Source organism: Melanotaenia boesemani, chromosome 7, assembly GCF_017639745.1.
Source record: "Melanotaenia boesemani isolate fMelBoe1 chromosome 7, fMelBoe1.pri, whole genome shotgun sequence".
In the NCBI taxonomy this organism is placed as follows: Eukaryota; Metazoa; Chordata; class Actinopteri; order Atheriniformes; family Melanotaeniidae; genus Melanotaenia; species Melanotaenia boesemani.
Window position 1 is genome coordinate 18,766,669 of NC_055688.1, and position 19,258 is coordinate 18,785,926.

Below are 19,258 nucleotides of genomic sequence, written 5' to 3' on the forward strand. Positions count from 1 at the left end.
TCAGATACTTCAACAGTCATGCTCCTTTAACATCATAATAATGACATTTCAAAGCCTGAAATACTTGGCTTTAATTCATGCAGTACATGTGAGCTTACAAAGCTTGTTTTACATACAGAGATGTCCACAATGATTACACACAATAACACACAATATAATAAACAGAATATATTAAAAACTGATTTTAATCCTATAATCGTCAGTGAAATATACACGTTAAATTATAGGACTTTATTTCTACTGATGTGATTTAAAGGCTAATAAATGAGCAAGTGACATTCACATTACACATATTCACATTACATTCAAGCTTTTAACTTTTTTCAGACATAAGTATAGATGTTTTTCCGTGGAGATCAGACTGAGCTGTTTGTGTGAATCGACTGATTATTTTGAAGTCTACTGGAGCTCATAAAGCAAATCCTGAACTGCCAGTGCCAACTCCTGAAATGTAGGTCGCTCATCTGCTTTCTGAAAATAACACAAAGTGAAAAAATTGAATTGGGTTCTAAAATGTATTTTCATACACCATTATTTACTGAGGCACAGTGTGACAAAATTCACTTACCTCATGCCAACAGCTTGTCATAATGCTGTAGACCCTATCATTGGCCGGCTGGGGGCGGTAGAGGCGCAAGCCTCGGGGCACCTGTTCTCCTATTTCCGTGTTGCTGAGGCGTTCATACGGAAGTCGGCCCAAAGTGTACACCTCCCACATTAGAACCCCTAATAAAGAACGAACAGTTAACACTCGAAATTGGTGCCGTCATAATTGTAGTTTAGTCCTGTTTCAGTCTAAATTCAATCAATAAATGATTATTTAAGAACAAATAAACAGTATGACTTAGGCTTCTCACCATAAGCCCAGATGTCTGACTTGCTACTGAATTTGGAGTATAGAAGGACCTCAGGAGGTGACCAGCGAACTGGGAACTTTGAACCTACTGAACTTGTGTACTCATCATCTAAAACATACCTGAGGGCATTGAAAGATGATTTTAATGTCACAAACTGCATTACTAATTACTGTATGAGTGTATTTTGCTTTTGTTTATTTTGTAACATGAAATACCTTGACAGGCCAAAGTCAGTCACTTTGACTGTGCCATTTGCATCTACTAAGCAGTTCCTGGCAGCCTGAAGATAAAACAAACACATCGGTTACAAGCATAATCATTAAACCTCTAGCCTTATCTCGCAAAACCAAACCACAGTTTATTTTAACTCTGTAGGAATGCAGTAGAATTTGTTTTGCACTTTCACACATTAGATTTTTGCCTCTTACCAGGTCTCTATGAATGTACTGCTGTGACTCAAGGTAGGCCATGCCCTCAGAGACATCTTTACACATCTCAAGGAGCTGGACAGGTGATGGGTGCTGCTTCATGCCCTCCTTGAGGTATGTCAGTAGACAGCCATTTGCAAGGAACTCAGTCACTATATAAATAGGTCGCTGTTTGGTGCAGACACCATACAGCTGCACCAGGTTCTCGTGGCGAAGCTTCCTGGTTTGAACAAAAGTATGTTTGGTTGGTTTTATTAAAATTTTATAATTTTTGGGCATACAATTAATACAAATTCAGTTTTGATATTCAGTCAGGGGTGAGTTGTATTTACATCATGATTTTGGCTTCTTCTATGAACTCCTCTTCTGACATAGAGCCCTCTTTAATCATCTTGATAGCCACATCATGCTGACCCTGCCACTTTCCATACTTCACCACTCCAAACTGACCAGTGCCCAGCTCCTTGATGAAAGTGAGACAGTGAGGGTCGATCTCCCAAGTACCTAGATCAAACAAGACAAAATGAAGGGGTATCTCTGTACCGAAAGCAACTATAGTAAATAGAAACTGCTGTGTCTAAACTGCTCTTATAAAAGGTGATTCACCAGAGATTAGGATCTATGAGTGAATGTATCAAGAGTCAGACATATTTGAACTCATATTCTTACCATAGCCAAGCCCTGCTGTTGATGGAGGCTGTGCTCGGTTAGATACAATGTACTTCAGCCTGCTAACCATACCTAGAGGTGGGAAAAAACAAAGCCACATTTCCTTGTTAGATCAACACATAAGTGACTTGTATGATTTTTTATTTTTTTATATATGTATGTCTTTACGGAGCAGTTTAACTCAGTAAAACTCAGGAATATAAGCAGAAAGGCTGCTTTAAAGTTTTAAATACACAAAATGCAAAATGGTTGATTTGTTTCAGTTAGCCTATGATAAGCCACAAGCAAGTAGAAGTATATATATATACATATATATATATATATATATGCACCTTCAGTTTTCAAATTTGAAAGAGTTGTTCTTCATTTAACATGGATAATTTACTATCATATCGCATTATGATGAAGCCACCTTGGATTTGAACAAGACTTTGTAAAGGTAATCTTCATAAATCTCTACCCTGGTATGGGTATGCAGAGTCTGACCGCAAGGATCAAAATTTTTTCTGCTGAAAGTTTGTTTAGTTGTTGTCAGTTTGTAGTTTTCCTAATACTGACTAATCATGTTTTAGTGTGTTTTTTGGTCACATGAACGTAAACAAGTCATAATCATTTTGTTTTAATAGTACTAAACTAGTTTGAATAACATTCATTTATAAATTTTTAAAATAGAAACAGCAAACCTCTATAGATACATGGTGTCAGTCTTTTTGTCACTTTGTATCCAGTTTTATTTTTATACATCACATGAAATGAAACGTTTATTGTTAGAGTAAAAAGTAAGAGCAGGTGTCATTTCCTAGATACACATGCTATAAATGTTAAGTAACAACGTGTGGCTGTTATTCATTGTTTCCAATGATCAGTAAAATTTGGACATTTTAAATAGATTTAACTTGAAACCTTATTATACAAACTATATAAACATATGAGGAAAATATGAATTCATTCCACCATTTTTTTAAATTTATTTATTTATTTTAGTATTGCAGGCTTGTTGAGTAATTTCCCTTTTCCTGTTGCCATGACCACATTTTATTTGTTTGTGTATGTTCATCTACACTGTTGCATCTCGTTCACTCATGGCTGAAGAACTAACCTGCTGCATTGTGCTGATGATAGTTGATGAGCTCTGGGATAGTGTTGAAATAGTGCTTCTCTGCCAGGTAAAACTGGCCCTGTGAGGTTGTACAGATGTTATAATGTTTGCAACTTCCACCTGTTTCCCTGTGGAGAACATAAGAAAATTAACTGTCAGCAGATCAAATCAACAGGTTTTCACAGAGACAGGAAACAAATATTTTGTCACGCATGCACGTGCAGGTAATATCTGTTCAGTGTTATCCACAGTGCGGTTCAGTTTTAGAGGAAAAAGGTCTGCAGACAGATTAGTCCCAGTTTTGCATGAATAATTTACATCTCTCTCCCTCTGTGGCCTGCAGTTTCCGCTTTCATTACATGCAGTTCTCCTTTTTATATGTTCACACATGACTAGAGCCAGTGGATTTACTATATAAATGGCAGCAATGTTTTACTCACCCACCAGCCTTGGTGAACAAGGACACAGTGTATTTCCCAGCTTTGCTTGAATCTCGTATCAAGAAACCTCCATCTTTGTTCTAAGAATGGGGAACAACATGCAAACATATACTTTGTGAGTCTGAAATTCAGCTTCTAATTTATGGGTCCATTAACATGTCAGGATCAGTTACCTCCGACTTTAACAGCTGTTCTGCTTGGCTGCGGTTCATGTTCTTGCAATACCAGCTGTGGAAATACGTGTAATGATCATTTTTCTGCATTTATTAATCCAGTAGTTCAAGATACATCAAGATAAAAACAAAAAAACAAATAAAGACTTTATCTGCTTATATAAAAAAAGAAATTTACAATCTGGAAATTATACACAGGTCAATGGAAGTTCTACTCACTCAAATCTTTCAAGCCCATTTTCTGCTTCCACAACATAATTACTTGGTATATAGCCTTCTTTTCTGCAAAAGAAAACCAAACATAGTTTGAACCATGAAAACTAATATGAACCATTAAAAACTAATATCAGCATATCCCTTCTTACTTTTTACAGTTAACTTGTGGTTTCCAAACTGGGGGGTGGATCGTTATGCCAGGAGGGGACGCAGCAAGGCTAAATAAAACTTATAGTTTTTGCAGTTTTTGCAAAACACGGCTAAATTTGGCCAGTAGCCTCACACTATAGCAGAGGAATTTGTCATTCCTTACTGCCACTGACATGGCTTTAACTATCAGACTGAAGCAGCAGCCGGTAAAGTAAAGACTATTTCGTGGCACATTTCTTCGTATGTTTTTTTTGTTTTGTTTTGTTTTTTTTTTTTTTTTAGGTAAGCATTCGGGTGCATGAAAAAGTGGTATTGGAGGGGTTTGACATTACTTTTGTAGATGAGTGAATATGATAAAAAATATCTAGCTTTTACAATTGAAATCCATCAGGAAAACTTCTTCCTTTTGTGAGCAAACTTCCCTTTTTACCCTACATGTTTTTTGGATGCAGGATTGTTAATGTCCTATGTAAACTGATTGCTTTTGGCTTTCCTCTGAGTCATTGGTGTCCTAGTTTTTTTTTTTTTTTTTTCTGACTCTCACCCATATTTGTCTCGGGCTTTCCACCAGTTCTGGTCAGACTTCTCTAGGATGGTGTACTCTTCATCCTTCCTAAGCTCCAAGTCCTGGGCTGACATTGGTGTGTAATCATACTCAGCTATAACAGTCATGCTTGAAGAGGAAGCAGGTGACTCAGGTGGTTGTGGGGGCAAAGGGCGACTAACCTTTTCCTGAAACAGGATAGGATTATTAGGTGAAATGTAAAAGAAATTTGTCTGTGATTGGTTGAGATGAATATGAAAAGGAGTTTACCACTGTAGGGGTTGGGGTTGGAGGAAGAGGTTTCCTGGATGGCCTTCGATTTGATGCTCCAGATTTAAAACCTATTATTGATGTTGTTTGATAAATAATGGATTAACTGAGAAGTCCATTTGTTAATTTTTTTCAGATTTCAGACTGAAGGAAATGTTTTTCCTACCATTTTTAGTATCCAGTACTTTGCAACCCATTGCTTGTTTAACTTCCTGATGGCAGCACAGCCACACCCCATCGACCCAGAAACAAGGATGATACTTCTGCATCAGGTCTTTGTTGAAGCGCACCACTATGCACAAGAATAGACACACATACACACAAAATGTACATTAAATCACATTTGCATTAGCATAGACATCCACCACTGCTATTGTACAAGATGGAAGATGCTAAAATATGGGTTGCAAAGACAATGAGAAAGCATTACTGACAAGACACATAAACCCAGCACGTGGAAATGAATCTGACTGCATACTCACAGTCTTTTAGCTTCTTTAGCCAAACACACCGAATATCTTCAGTCTTTGAAAAGATGTAAAGTGGCCCTTCATCATAAATGATCTTTGGCAAAGTCAATGGAAAAGATGATTGGTACATGTTGATTAGTTAGTAACTGCTCAGCTTCATATTCTTCAACTGCACCGATACTGAAGACATGAACTGTACAAACCTTTACTTGGGGTTTCTCTGAGGGTAAAGCGTTCCTTGCTACCCTTACTTAAATCTTATGACAATGACAACACCTGCACTGCCACTGAAAGCCCCTGGTTAATCTCAGTTTCACTTCTTAACAATGGACTTTCAGAATGTTAACTTTTAGAAGTTTGGACAGTTTTCTTCTAAGGAATTACAGATATCATCCTCCTTTATGTTGCAACATATAGACAGGATAAATATTGTGATCTTAAAGATGTAAGTAGAAAACCATCTCTAAAAATCCCAAGTGAAAACAAAAGTATGCATATGTTGAAATAAGCTGAGACAAGGAAGAACTCAAATAAATGGAATTATTTATCATTTGACATATTCTGCAAAGATATTTTCTCTGTCTGAAAAGCAGATTAAAACAAGTTTACCTGGAACGCATACTTGCGCTCCAGTGGAGCGTTTGGCTCTGGCTGGACCACCTCCACACACTTGATCTTCTCAATATCAACTGATCCTTTCAGACCTTTTTTCTTCTGCACAAGAGATGAAGACACATCAGTTTAAAAAAATATATGATTCTGTTTCAAGCCTGACTCCAGCCTGATATACGTACCCCTTTGTCAGCATCGTAGTCATAGTATGCTATTTTTTCCTGAGTAAGAACAAACAACCTCTCCTTGTAATTCAAAGGGGATGTTTTCTTCTTCTGCTGCGATCGCTTAATGAAGACTTCTTCCAGTATACTGTCTGACATGATTCAACCTAAATTGGTCGACACTGAAACAAGTAATGAATTAAAGAAATTTTAGAGTGAAGTTTAGCAGCACAACACTTTACTTCTTAATGTAAAACAGCACCAAACAGCATCTTCATTTTACTGGAAGCTTTAACAGTTTCATCCATTCTCACTCAGCTCGGAAATCAATAGAGGGTTCTGTTTGTTTCAGCTTTAATTCCTTTTGCAAAGTTTTTTAAATAAATACTTGCCTGCTGTTCGTACAGTCAGAGCAATGCCAGTATAATAGGTTAGAGTATAGATCTGGAAAGAGATTAACAAACAGTGTGAACACCTATCAGTAAATGATAAGGCATAGTTTGCATATCGGCTCTGCTTCTCGTGCCAGCTTCATCCTCTGTTTACATTTCCATGTTTTCCTGCAGATGTTCAATAGTGTCCATCATCTTGGCCCAAATGTACAATTTTCCTTTTTGTTTTCTTTTTATTTGCCAGAGAAGCCATATTCTAGATCACAAACTTTGCTATCTAAAAATGCACTTTAACAGACAGACGAAAGCTTTTCCGTAATTGTTTTTTAATAACTTAGGATCTAGTGGTTATGAATAAAGCAAATACAGAATGAATCCAAACTGTGAATGCTTGTCTTCTTTGTGTTTACATAACTAACCGCTATGTAAAATGTGTCCTCCTGCATTCATTAGTCTAAAGAGCTCAGAACTGACCTCATCATTGAAACTATTTCACCATCACAAGGCAGCCATTCTCTTTCATACATGAACTAACACACATATTTACCATTTACTGCATTCTGAGAAAAGTAGCAAATTAAAGAGACTGTAATTTTAGTCTATGGTTGTGTTTGAATCTTGTTTTCAACACTTTCTAACCACCAAACTTAAAATGAAACTTGCACCTTCAGAACAAGAATAGGCCAATGATGGTGTGTTAGCTAAGGTGATAATGAAGCTTCTGTTAGAGCACTGAGACAAAAATGTCTTTATGTTATAAAAAAACCAAACCAAAACATGCAAACTAGTGGAAGTAAATTTAAATAGAACTATATCTAGTGCAAATGAGTTTCTTTCACATATGAAAGGAGGTAAAGGAAGAAAGCTCACAAAGTTAGACATCATTGAGTAAGTCACCCCGATCCAATAGACAAGAATGGGTCAGTGTGATGTCAAGTCAGCTTTGGTTACAACCAATGTAGAACTAAAATTCAGACCACATCAAATTATCAGCTTTGGTTAAAAGAAATATTCTCTGATGTATTCATCTCAAACAACAACATGTTAAAAAAAACATTCATTAAAGGTTTCAAAGTCAGAGTAATGGTGTTTAATCACATATCGACTATCGGATTGTCAAACTTACCCACCCGTCACCCGGCTGAATGCCTACAACCAGTCTCTGTCAGATGTTTTTGCATTTTAGCTCAGCCTATTTTCAGAAGTGAGCACTTCCTTCTGTCATCTGCACTGTAACTGTGAAACTACCAGAAACTTCTGTCACTCCCTACTAACCCGGCCTCTGACATTTCTTAACACCAGAATGATAAGATCCATTAGCTTTGTTTGTGTCATCCCAACTAGACAGCGATGTTCCCTATTCTGTGAAACATTGTTTACTCGTTTCTCATTTGTCACCACCTGTTTTCTCACATCACTAACTTGGTAACACTGAAAATCTAAGTACTGGTGTACTCAAGCCTGTCGACTTAATGGCATAATTTTTCTAACATGATTTACCATTTCTGTTGAAAAGAGGTTGGTTTTTTTCTTTCTTGTTTTGGTCTTTTCTGACAAGACTTTACTAAATTCATGGGGAAGTTGCATCAGTGTTACACAGCAATGTGAAGGGAGAAAAAACCTGAAGTGCCCTGCAGATCTATAATTTACACATTTATAGTATATATTTCATACATCTGATGTATACCTGTTCATGTCAGGTAATCTCCCACAAATACATAACACTGTATGTGCTTTTTATTTTCTTGCACACCACATCAGAAAGAAGATTTTCTCTTTTTTTATTTATGTGGTCTGACATAAACAGGTTGGATCATAAACCAGACTACACACTGGCATTATGCAAGCTGTGTTGCTAAGCAATCAAATTTGAAGTTAATGTAACTGCAATAAATACATAAAAACATATATGTACATTTTATTTGAAAAGATGAGCTCTATTATTTAACAGCATGGTATAATACTGTACTGTGTATAATACCACAAACATAACCATAGTCGCAATACTCTTACTCAAACAGGAACCTATCAAAATGCTCTCTTTCCTGATGTTTCCTGACAGATAAGTAGTTTGTGCAATAAATTTGCCCGTGTGAATATGTGTGCATGCATGAGTGAGAAACGATGAGTAAAAAAAGTCATGAAGTTTGGCTGCTCTACCTACAAATGTGCCACATACATTTACATGGATGTGATCTGTCAAAGTCACTTCTCATGATACTTAATTGAATTGCATTAAAACTTCATTCAATACATTTATCATGCATTAATTGTAGATTTGATAACTTCAGTTTTATCAACACCCACAAACCAAGTAGTGCATGACTGTCTACAAACTACTCAAACGAGATGTGTTTCAGTAGATAAAGTCACAAAGATATGATCAATCATTAAAAAAAAGAAAAAGAAAAAAAGTGAAATCTTTCTTATGGATTCAGATAAACACACAGTACTGGCAGTTTTCAGTTAAGTGCTTGCACAAATTGACATAACATTTAATTCTCATTTTATATCTTTGAGTAAATATTCAGTATTCATAGACTAATTCAGTATATTGCGTCCCTGTAAACTAAGAAAGACCAATAATACCTCTTGACCTTATAGCAAGGATTAAAAATATTGTCACTTACCAAGCACCTGAAAAAGTAAAGCATTAGACAAACAACCGCAGATGCTGTGGCATGAACCTTTGCCTCAGTAGTTCGCTTTCCATAAAATGTGTGTTAGTCTGTGATGCAAGAAGTTAAAACACACCCACAGAGAGGAATCGAGTCTGCTTACTTCCCTTTTTCCTTCCTGCTCATTTTCATATCAGCCTTCTGGACAGTTTTGGTGATAAATAGACTCTAGCTCACAGGACCATGTTTGGATACTGCATATAGTCACACTGTGACACCTTTCTTGGGTATCTTGTCCTGTCCACTGCCAATTTGACTATTGTAGGAGGAAGATAGAAACTTCAGGATAACATGAGTAAATCTCCATCAGTGGTGGGAAAAAAAAAAGAAAAAAAAAAGCCAAACACATAGTAGCAAACTGAAATCCCACGTATGAATATTACACCATGTTCTTACTGTAGTTACTGGAGGTGGAGTCGATTAAAACTACTTTATAAACGCTCAGGGACAACACATCAATCAGAAATGTCATGGAATTATTAGTGGAAAAAGGAAGAACAGACAAAAGAAGTTCTGACAAACAAATCAGATGTCAGGTTACAGACTTTCCCCTTGCCCTCGATTTTTAATAGGGCATTTGATCATTTGAATGTTTAAACAAACCCATTAATCTGAGAAGTTGAGGTGGTGTTATGGTGGAGCAGTTGCCGAACAACAGGAGGATTCCTGTTTGAATCTCAACTGGGGCCATGCTGTGTGGAGTTTGTACATTCTCCTTGAGCCATTGTGGGTTTTCTGCAGATACTCAAGCTTCTCCCCACTGTCCAAAACATGCATTGTTGTTCATGTGTGTTGACTTTGTGACAGGTTTGCTGCCTGTTCAGGGTATATTGCAGCTTTTGCCTGATGCCTGCTGAGATAGTGACCCTGACTACAATTTCCTGTTTACTAGACATTAGAAAGAGGCAAAAATATAGATAGATAGATAGATAGATAGATAGATAGATAGATAGATAGATAGATAGATAGATAGATAGATAGATAGATAGATAGATAGATAGATAGATAGATAGATAGAAGTAAAAATATAATAAGAATTTTAAAACGCCAATTAAAGCAGCAGTGCCTGAGAATCGTACCGACTCAACAGTTAATTTGCAACTTTGTTAAATGTTCTTTTGTTTGCGTCCACCTGACATCTCCCACCGCTAGGGGGCAGACCGCGGCATTGCCGGCGTGTTTACTGCTGAGGTCTACTTCACGAAGTGCTTCCGGATTCGGCCTTCCTCTTTTCCGCTTCATCGGGGCGCAACCATGGTATGATCTTACTACACGGTTACGTTTTATAAAATCTCACACAATCTTTTCAGTTAAAGCATCATATGTGTATATGTTCAGCTGAGATGTAATGGTAATGTTTTGATAAACGCAATGATGGCAGTATTGGGTTACATGTAAGCGTTTTAACACAGTTTGATCGAAGTGATGGTGACTACAACGTATGAGGAATAAAAGTACTGGTATTGGCATTTCCTGTCCAACTAGTGTCCACATTTGGGCAATTCAAGATAAATATAGAATCTAGTTACTGAAGTGGCAACAGTACTTAACCATATTTACAGTAATTTGCACATTTACACTGTTCACGTTAAGTTGCTACCATGCTAACACGTTAGCTTACTACAAATGACTGACTAATCGTAGTGCCAACAGTTAATAAACGCGTTTTTGATTTGCTAGAGATTTTTTAAAATACATTTTTGGCATTGTTCTGAACTAATGCTGTTTAAATTTCTGGCGTTATATTAACCGGTTGCTGTCCGTTAGCTCTGTTAAAAAGGCCTGTTAATTGACATGTTTAATGGCAACCTGTATCTTTCCTCTGGAATGTCGAAATGCATCAGACATTTTATTAGCTGATATACTGTCCGTCTTCTGTGTTGTGCAGGTGAATGTCCCGAAGACCCGCAGGACTTACTGCAAGAAGTGCAAGAAGCACCAACCCCACAAAGTTACCCAGTACAAGAAGGGAAAGGATTCCCTCTATGCACAGGGTAAACTAGTTCCTTCAGCGTTCAAATGAATCACATATCTAAATGATTTGTGGCTGAACTGTAGTTGTCTTGCAGGTAAGAGGAGATACGACAGAAAGCAGAGTGGGTATGGTGGTCAAACGAAGCCAATTTTCCGGAAAAAGGTAACTCTTCTTTTCCGATGGACTTTGATCAATGTAATGGGCAGTAGAAATGTGATGTACTCACCAAAACACATGTTTTTATTCAGGCTAAGACTACAAAGAAAATTGTGTTGAGGCTTGAGTGTGTGGAGCCCAACTGCAGATCTAAGAGAATGCTGGCTATCAAGAGATGCAAGCACTTCGAGTTGGGAGGTGACAAGAAGAGAAAGGTAAGAGTTGTGCATCTTTAGTGCTTTCTGTGTGCAATTGTAATAATTGTAATGTTTCAATACTAAACTTTTTTTTTTTTGTTGTATTGATGCCCTTTGAAATTAAGCAAATAATTTCATCCTTTATGGCTCATTTGAGGTTGATATGGTTCATATATATATATATATATATATATTATAAAATTTCCAGGTGGCATTGGTTTCTAGGGAAAGAGCAGACATTGCATAAAAATGGTAGTTAAACTACAGAATATGCTACAAAACTGGGGTACATTAGAGGAAGGGCCAGTTAACAAGATAACTGAGTATAAAAGGGCACTCAAAAGGAATACATAGAAATTTTACCAGTTATAAATTTGAATCAATTTTCTATGTTTTTTTTTTTTTTTTTTTTTTCCTCTGTTTGGGAATTTTATCAAACTGGATTTAGATTTGAAACATGTGGGTAGAGTAACTGAATAACTAATTGTGGAGAATTGCATAGATTGTTGCAGACTGAAATGCCAGATGTAGTTGGGTGTTAGAGCCGGACTGCATGTTTTAGTTTAAGTTACATACTGGTGTCACACAAGGATATAATGAAGGGAATTATTTCTTAAAACATTTAAATGCAACTTTTATGTCCTTGATCCAATGATTTTTGCATTATAGTGTTCAGGTGGTTATTTTTGCATTAATTTCCCCCCTGTTGATCAAGTCAGTAGGCATAATTTTAGCCTAGTTGGCTAAATTGTTTATCCGAAACGAGGCATTCTTGCATCTCATTTGAAATAAAATAATTTTACAACATATACCTTCACACTGTTGTTGCCATGTAATTGTAGGCAGATGTAAACGCCAAACATTTCAGGTAATACTAGACTTGTTAAACAATTCATGCATATGCTGAGTACTAAACGGCTTTTGGGAGAGCCAGCAGTAATGTGTGTGTATCAGAAAAAGATATTGCAGATTTAGCATCGATCATTGGTTTATGGAGGTGTTTTGATGCCTGGAGTTCAGCATTTGATGAAAAATACTTTATTCTAGAGGTAAATTGCAACCACTGTGCAACAATCGTAATTGTTCCCATCTTTAACTTAAAGGTGTTTGAAGCAACCATAAATTGAAGAGAGGGTGGTAGCTTCAGAGTAATGAATTTAGCTTAGGGACAATGTTTAAACTTAATAGTTTGAGGGAAGTTATTATCTGCTGGTAGCCATATTGGCTTTTATTTACAGACAGTATTTGCTATATACAGATCACATAGCCAGCAACTGTGAAAATATCTTGATTAGCAAGTTTATTCTTTTACAGTGCAAAAGTCATTCAGAATCCTCAAACTCAGCAGAAATAAATCACATATAATCAAGCAGCATTTTCACTCGTGTTTTCCCTTTTGTTTTCTTACAGGGCCAAGTCATCCAGTTCTAAACTGTGGTCCAGTCTTTTGGATGAAGCTGTCACTATTTTCAATAAATGTGTCAAAACATTTTTGGAGTAAATTGCTTTCTTTAACCTGTTTTTATAAAACACGTTTGGGGCACAGAATTGAATGTTTCTTACAAATAGTTAAACTTTGCCATTTGTACAAGTCTGAGACTTGTGACTTAATAAACATACTAATGTATGCCTCCAATGTGGTAGGCTTACTTAAAACATCACAGTATTCAAGCAAACACGATTATAAAATGATCAGTTTTGAAAATGTATACATGTAACCCCGAAAAGATAAAAAAAAAACCCTAGATTTTTCCATAAATCCATAACCTGAGGACTACAAAATGGTGTTTTGTTTAATGGACATGGGCTTCCAGTACAGCTTGTAAAGCTTCTTGTAGTAGCTGCTGATGGGGGTTACTGTCAGCAGAGCAGTGCCTGTAGGGTTGACAGATAACACGATGCTGCTCCGTTGAGTCTGAACACCCATCTCTTTGTACTGAGGCAGGATCTGTGTGACGTTGCACTGAGGGTTACAGATCTTCCACCCAGGAATGAGTCTGACGGCAAACCCTCGTGCCCCACCAATCTCCTGCTTGTTCAGCACAGCGACAGCCAGACGGTTCTTAGACAGAGGCCTCTCCCACACCTCAAAACTGTCCATCTGTAGAACAAGTCACGTTAAGTATTTCTAGACAGAAAGTCAAAAGCAGACAGCTGCCACGGAAAACGTTTTAATGCTTTGTGTCAGCTCTTACACACCTTGGCAGTGCAGTATCCCTGTTTGCCCAGTGGGTCCTGGCTGATTTCTATGATGCGACTGTTCTGCAGCAGCATCTTGGAACGAGGACAAATGTTCCGTAGATCATTAGACATGAGCAGGGGGGCTGCCATAATGGCCCATAATGCCATCTGAGTTTCCTGCTGGTCATGGCTCAGGCCGAAGTTCCCAATTACAAGCTAGAGAAATGGAGAAATGTCATGTAAATTTACAAGAAAGTTCAGGCCTTTTGAGCAACTGAAACGTTTTCTCTTAAGTCTACTTGAAGAAAACCATAAATTAAAAAAAAAGAGATGTAATTAGCATTAGTCATTACATTCCAAGAAAGCAAATTAGTGTATTCAATAAAACTTTCAAGTGGCAGACAGTAAGCTGTTCTGTCTTGTACAGAAGACTAAAACAGATTGGTACTTGAAGGCCACTGGCTCTGCTTAGTTAAAGGTCAGATGAAGGAATGTTGTGGAACTGGAGTAGAGCAGAGTACCATATCGGGGTCATTCCAGCCCCCAGGTCCAGCTGAGGGGACGATGATGTCCTGATAAAAAGTGGTCCAATTCAAGATGGACTTGACCGAGGTCCATGAGTCGTACACGTCATCAAAGTTGCGCCAGTGGTTACACGTCTCACGGATTGCTGTGTAGTTAGGCTGGAGGCACAGAAATGCTCTTTACAATGACTGAACAAATAATGACTGACCACAAGGTTAATAACGATCTTTTGTTATTATCATTTATCAATCAGATTACTTAATACTGTACAAGTTGAAATTTTCTCTTACCTTATGGAAAGCCCATTCATACAATGGCCACTCGCAGGAGTACAGGATACTTTTCCCGGTTTGGTTTAGTGCTTTTGACATGTTCATGTAGCCTTAACCAGAAAAGGTAAGTAGTTAAAATAAACCAAGGACTCACAAGTTTTGTAGAAATTAACTATGAAAAAGCTCCACATCTGTGATAAAGATGTGGAGCCCGAAGATTGATTTGTGCAAAAATATGTTTACAGTATTATTGGCTTTTTATAAAATAGCAATCAGGAAGTTTATCAGCAGCTCATACACAGATCTCTGCTGTCTGACAAGTAGACATTTGAATTCTGAATGGAAGTCCCACCTTCTCCCAGTAACGTCCAGTTCATAAAGCAGCCATCAAATTTGAGTAGATCCACACCCCAGTCTGCAAAAGTCTGAGCATCAGTCTCATAGTAGCCCAGACTGCCAGGGTACCCAGCACAGGTTGTTTTCCCCACATCTCCATAAATACCCAGCTTCAGACCCTTAGCATGGATCTGAAAGGAGAAAACATGTCTTTTTAAACGTGCTTGTTAAACCTGCAAGCACATGCTAGTTATATCCTGTAATGTATTTAAACCAGCAGGTGGCGATGTTACACAGCAGAAAACTTCATGTAGGCTTTGCTAAATATATCTCTCTCCTGGTGAACATCACTTTTCAGCCGTCTGTGTTGCTATGCTGTATGTGAACTCTAAGGTGGTAATCAGCCTGTCCGAATAGTTTATACTCCTTTCCACTGCGAAGGTGGCGCAACATGATAAACTCCAACCGAAGGTCTGCACTTTTTGCTCTGATTCAGGTGCTCCATTTCTATCAAATGAAATTTGAGACCTGGGTTCCACATCTGGTTCTTTTTCACCTCATTATGTAAATAACTGCAGGTGGACCTGGATGAATATGTAATCTGACTGTGTAATCACTTTTGCCTTTAGACTTATTTAACAAGGACTTCTTCAAACTTTTTAACATCTGCAAACTTAAACATATATATAGCAAAACCTGAATAATAAAACTGCACAAGAATATGTCTTAGATAGATAGTTTACCATTCCTGAACCCTGCAAACTCATTCATGCCGTCGCAAAACTGGAAAAGATCATAAAAGCAGCTATATCCTATCACATCCTTTTTATTTGGCTCCTTACACCAGGTGAACTAAAGAAATGTATTTCTCACTTTTCTTAAGTCTCTCTGAACCCCTTTCCCTCTTTGATGTCTATGGAGGACTTATTGTGCTAATACTCTTGGTGTTCTCACACTCAGCCTTCTCATTCCTGTTTTATACCAACCACTCACATAGTCGGCCAGTTTCTTAATACCCCCTGGGAATCTTTTGGGGTCTGCCTGCAGGCGGCCTTGAGCATCGCGCTGAGTGGAGGGCCAACAGTCATCGATGCAGACGTACTCATAACCGGCTTCCTTCCAGCCCTCCTCCACCATCACATCTGCCATCTGCATGTACAGACTCTCGCTGCCAGGGCAACAGGAGGAGACAGGCGGAGCTGATAGTATTAGTTGGATGCCAACATTCAATGTCATTTGCAACAAAATGGCACATGCAAATATAGATAGTACCTTAATGTTGGTAACAAAGAATGCTCATTGTCAAGAAATAGAATAATTAAGATTCATCCAAGCATTTGGTGCTCAGTTACCTGAAAGGCTACTTGTTCTGCACAGGTAGCCATGTGTATTTGTTATGAAAGAGGAGATAAATTAATCTTTTTAAATTTATTTATTTTAAACTTCTCAGATCCTGTCACAAAAAAAAAACTTCTGGGTTTAAACATAGGTTGATGCACTTTTATTATTATTTTTTTCCTTCATTATTATTATTATTAATAATAATAATAATAATGAAGGGAAAAAAGTGAAGTGTGACTGACATTAAAAACAGTTTACTTTTTTCAATCCCTACATAATTTTCTACAATTTGTCTTTGTCAAAACTAAATTTTCTATAAAACACATTAAGTCTGATACCAAGAATACATTTAAGAAAAACTAGTACAGAAGCAGTAAAATGCTAGATAACTGATTAATAAGTGGTTAAAGCACCTGGTATGGCATCTCACAAATAGCTTAATCGGTAACAAGCATGGCAGAGATGGCGTGTATTTCAAAGGTCCACATGAGGGAATGAATTTATGTGGGCAACTAGTTTGCCAGTTTCCGGCATTTATCACAATAAAATCTCAAATAATTTGAGGATTTCATTGTTGTGGAGGATTGTTGTGAGATAATTAAATAACTTACTGAATCTGGACAAAGCCAAATATATACATGTGTGTACTGATTGGTCATAATCTTTGGATCTTCAGGCAACTCTGCATTAGCAATGACACCTTGCACATCTGGAAATGCTTCCTTGAAGCTGTAGGATATCCTCTTATTTTGAAGTAACATGTTCTGCCAAATGGATAACATGTTTTTCAGGTAAAACCAAATTACATTCTGCTGGCATCACAACAGCTGTGTAGTACAGTTCAGGTGCTGAAAGTCCCCTCTGAATCTAGCATCTTTTTTTTCTTAGTTTCTTGTACAGCTCAGCTAGAATGCTCAACAAGTCATATGAATTTAACAACATAGCAGTACCTGCTGTATTTCTTTTGCTGAATCCAAAGAGATTTTTATGAGATGTCAGTGACTGTTGATCACTTCTGTCTGTTCATTTAAAAAATCTTGAAATGTTTTATTTTTTAAACCCTCACATTTTCTAGCGTGATTTAGTTTCTATTCAACAAACACCCCTTTTTTGCCTAAAAATGGTGGTGTAAACTAATTCATCCAAACAGAAAGTGAAAGTCTGCAGTGTTGTTGTTGTTTTTTATTTATTTATTTATTTTTTTTACAGCATCAGTAGGTCTGTTGAGTCACAGCTGATCACTGCAAGCGCCCCACTGTTGATATTCTTACCTGATGCAGTTATTGGGGTCCGTGTCACAGTTGGTGTTACACAGGAACCTTTCCCAGTGCAGCCAGCCCATACTGGGTTTCAGCGCGAGGCCATTATCCAGCGCTTCAGCGGATGGACACAGAATACTGATGACCGCCAGGAGAAACACAATTCGGCACATTTTCACCCACAAATTTACACTAGTACTACCAAAAGGAACTAAAAGCTACTGTGCTTATTTGCTAGATCTATTTCCTCGTGCCGAACTGTCAGCCCACCTCCTCTACATGATTGACCTAAAATTTAACCAATAGGATCAAAATGCGTCTGTTGCTGACCAATGGCGTTTCGCTCATGTTTAACCTCAGCAAACGAGGAAGTTCCCTCTGTTCGCAAGGCAGGTGATAATGCCGGTGGTTTCTAGTCTTGTGATTCCTCGTGACACCGATAAGCTAAAAATAGCAACAATAATTTAGGGACATTTGCACTTCTTTTCCATTGTAATAAATCTGTTTTATGTTTACCTATCTCGGATAAACTGTACCTTTGTAAGTTGGACGCAAGATTTTTAAATGGGGTCCAAAAACCCAAGACCCCATGAAATCATGTTAAGAAATGAATATTTGATATTTTGTGATGGATCCACACCCCTAAATTAAAAGGAATGCAGCACTGTTAATGTTAACTTTTGTGAGTAAAAAGTGATGAGTTGTACTATTTCTTTAAGAAACTTTGGATTTAATTATTATATTATTAATTTTTAATTATTAGTTGGTGCTATTGGCCAGTTCTAAATATCAGTGCCTCATGTTTCCTCTGAAATACTGGCTATTATGTTGCATCATTACAGAATAATATATTAAATTGAAATAATTTTATTAGTTCCCAAATGGCAATTGAAAAAATATATCACCAATATGAAGGGAAATCACATCAAAAGTTTAACTGAAAATACTCCACCCGTCTCTAAGGAGGAGCAGCTTTCAGTTCTTCATAGTGGCGCTACACCTTTTGGTTTTATATTTGTGATCAATTTTACTGCAGATACCAACTTGTTCTGGGTTTAATTCAACAGTTAATTACTTTACCTGCTACAAGTTTGTTTTTATAAAACTTACATAATGTGAAAAGTAAAGAAAATGAGACAGCACTGATTTGCAAATCCTTTAAACATTAAAAAGTATGTTAATGAGTTCATTATAAATGCTGAAACTGTAATTTATTTTTGGACAAAATATGTTCCTAATTGAAATTGAATGTACAGATAACATTTAAGAAAATTTGCTATGCAGCCAACAAAAGTCTATAAAACACATTGATAGGTTTGCTGACTGTGCCTCCAAATCACACAGTTTCATGTGTCCACATTTAAACAACATATTTTTACACATACACTACCGTTCAAAAGTTCGGGGTCACTTCCCTATTGAATCCCATGGCAAAGTGACCCCAAACTTTTGAACGGTAGTGTATATTTAAAAATCCGATGATCAGAAAGATGTCTGTATAGTATGACCATAGACCATTATATAATATTCTTCAGCAATACTTTAAAAGCAGGCACTGTTCTGTGGTGGAAATCACTTAAGAAACATCATAAAAAATAATAAAATAAACAGAGTTGGCACCACAAATCCAATTTTACTACAAAATTGCTGCAATCTAAAAATAAATAAATAAATAAAATAAAACAAAAAGAGAGAGAAAGGGAATACATTAAAATGCAGGATTCTCATTTGGAAATCATGGACATCCTCCAGGGTAAAGGGTGGCGAGATCAACTGGCTTCTGTTCTCTGGAGCATCACGGTGGAGCATAGTCACAGACATGAATAGTCAGCATCATATGAGAAGGAACGAGTA

General features: G+C 37.1%; 3 protein-coding genes across 6 annotated transcripts; 1 reads left to right on the forward strand and 2 right to left on the reverse strand.

Annotated features, from left to right (window-relative positions):
- Window positions 1–53: 53 nt before the first annotated feature.
- On the reverse strand, window positions 54–9,204 carry btk (Bruton agammaglobulinemia tyrosine kinase). Of its 4 annotated transcripts, none has more exons than XM_041991121.1 (19): window positions 9,115–9,204; window positions 6,485–6,536; window positions 6,111–6,274; window positions 5,926–6,030; window positions 5,329–5,410; window positions 5,013–5,138; window positions 4,847–4,917; window positions 4,577–4,764; window positions 3,886–3,948; window positions 3,667–3,721; window positions 3,494–3,573; window positions 3,054–3,181; window positions 1,955–2,026; window positions 1,618–1,789; window positions 1,286–1,505; window positions 1,073–1,137; window positions 858–976; window positions 569–726; window positions 54–471 (listed from the first exon to the last, which is right to left on the reverse strand). In XM_041991121.1, the coding sequence occupies exons 3-19, from the start codon at window positions 6,249–6,251 to the stop codon at window positions 400–402; spliced, it is 1,917 nt and encodes a 638-aa protein (XP_041847055.1). In that variant the 5' UTR covers window positions 6,252–6,274; window positions 6,485–6,536; window positions 9,115–9,204; the 3' UTR covers window positions 54–399. The 4 variants fall into 4 exon arrangements, with proteins under 4 accessions (XP_041847055.1, XP_041847057.1, XP_041847058.1 ...); XM_041991123.1 differs by lacking the exon at window positions 9,115–9,204 and adding an exon at window positions 7,611–8,054; XM_041991124.1 differs by lacking the exon at window positions 6,485–6,536 and having other exon boundaries at window positions 9,115–9,188.
- A 1,112-nt stretch (window positions 9,205–10,316) lies between these two features.
- Window positions 10,317–12,979, forward strand: rpl36a (ribosomal protein L36A). Its single transcript, XM_041990521.1, has 5 exons — window positions 10,317–10,419; window positions 11,051–11,156; window positions 11,232–11,299; window positions 11,386–11,508; window positions 12,901–12,979. The coding sequence occupies exons 1-5, from the start codon at window positions 10,417–10,419 to the stop codon at window positions 12,919–12,921; spliced, it is 321 nt and encodes a 106-aa protein (XP_041846455.1). The 5' UTR covers window positions 10,317–10,416; the 3' UTR covers window positions 12,922–12,979.
- On the reverse strand, window positions 12,776–17,673 carry gla (galactosidase, alpha). The gene is made up of 7 exons (XM_041990520.1): window positions 17,417–17,673; window positions 15,798–15,972; window positions 14,821–14,995; window positions 14,487–14,578; window positions 14,193–14,354; window positions 13,690–13,887; window positions 12,776–13,591 (listed from the first exon to the last, which is right to left on the reverse strand). Exons 1-7 carry the CDS (start codon window positions 17,575–17,577, stop codon window positions 13,265–13,267), a joined length of 1,290 nt encoding a protein of 429 aa, XP_041846454.1. The 5' UTR covers window positions 17,578–17,673; the 3' UTR covers window positions 12,776–13,264.
- Window positions 17,674–19,258: the final 1,585 nt, after the last annotated feature.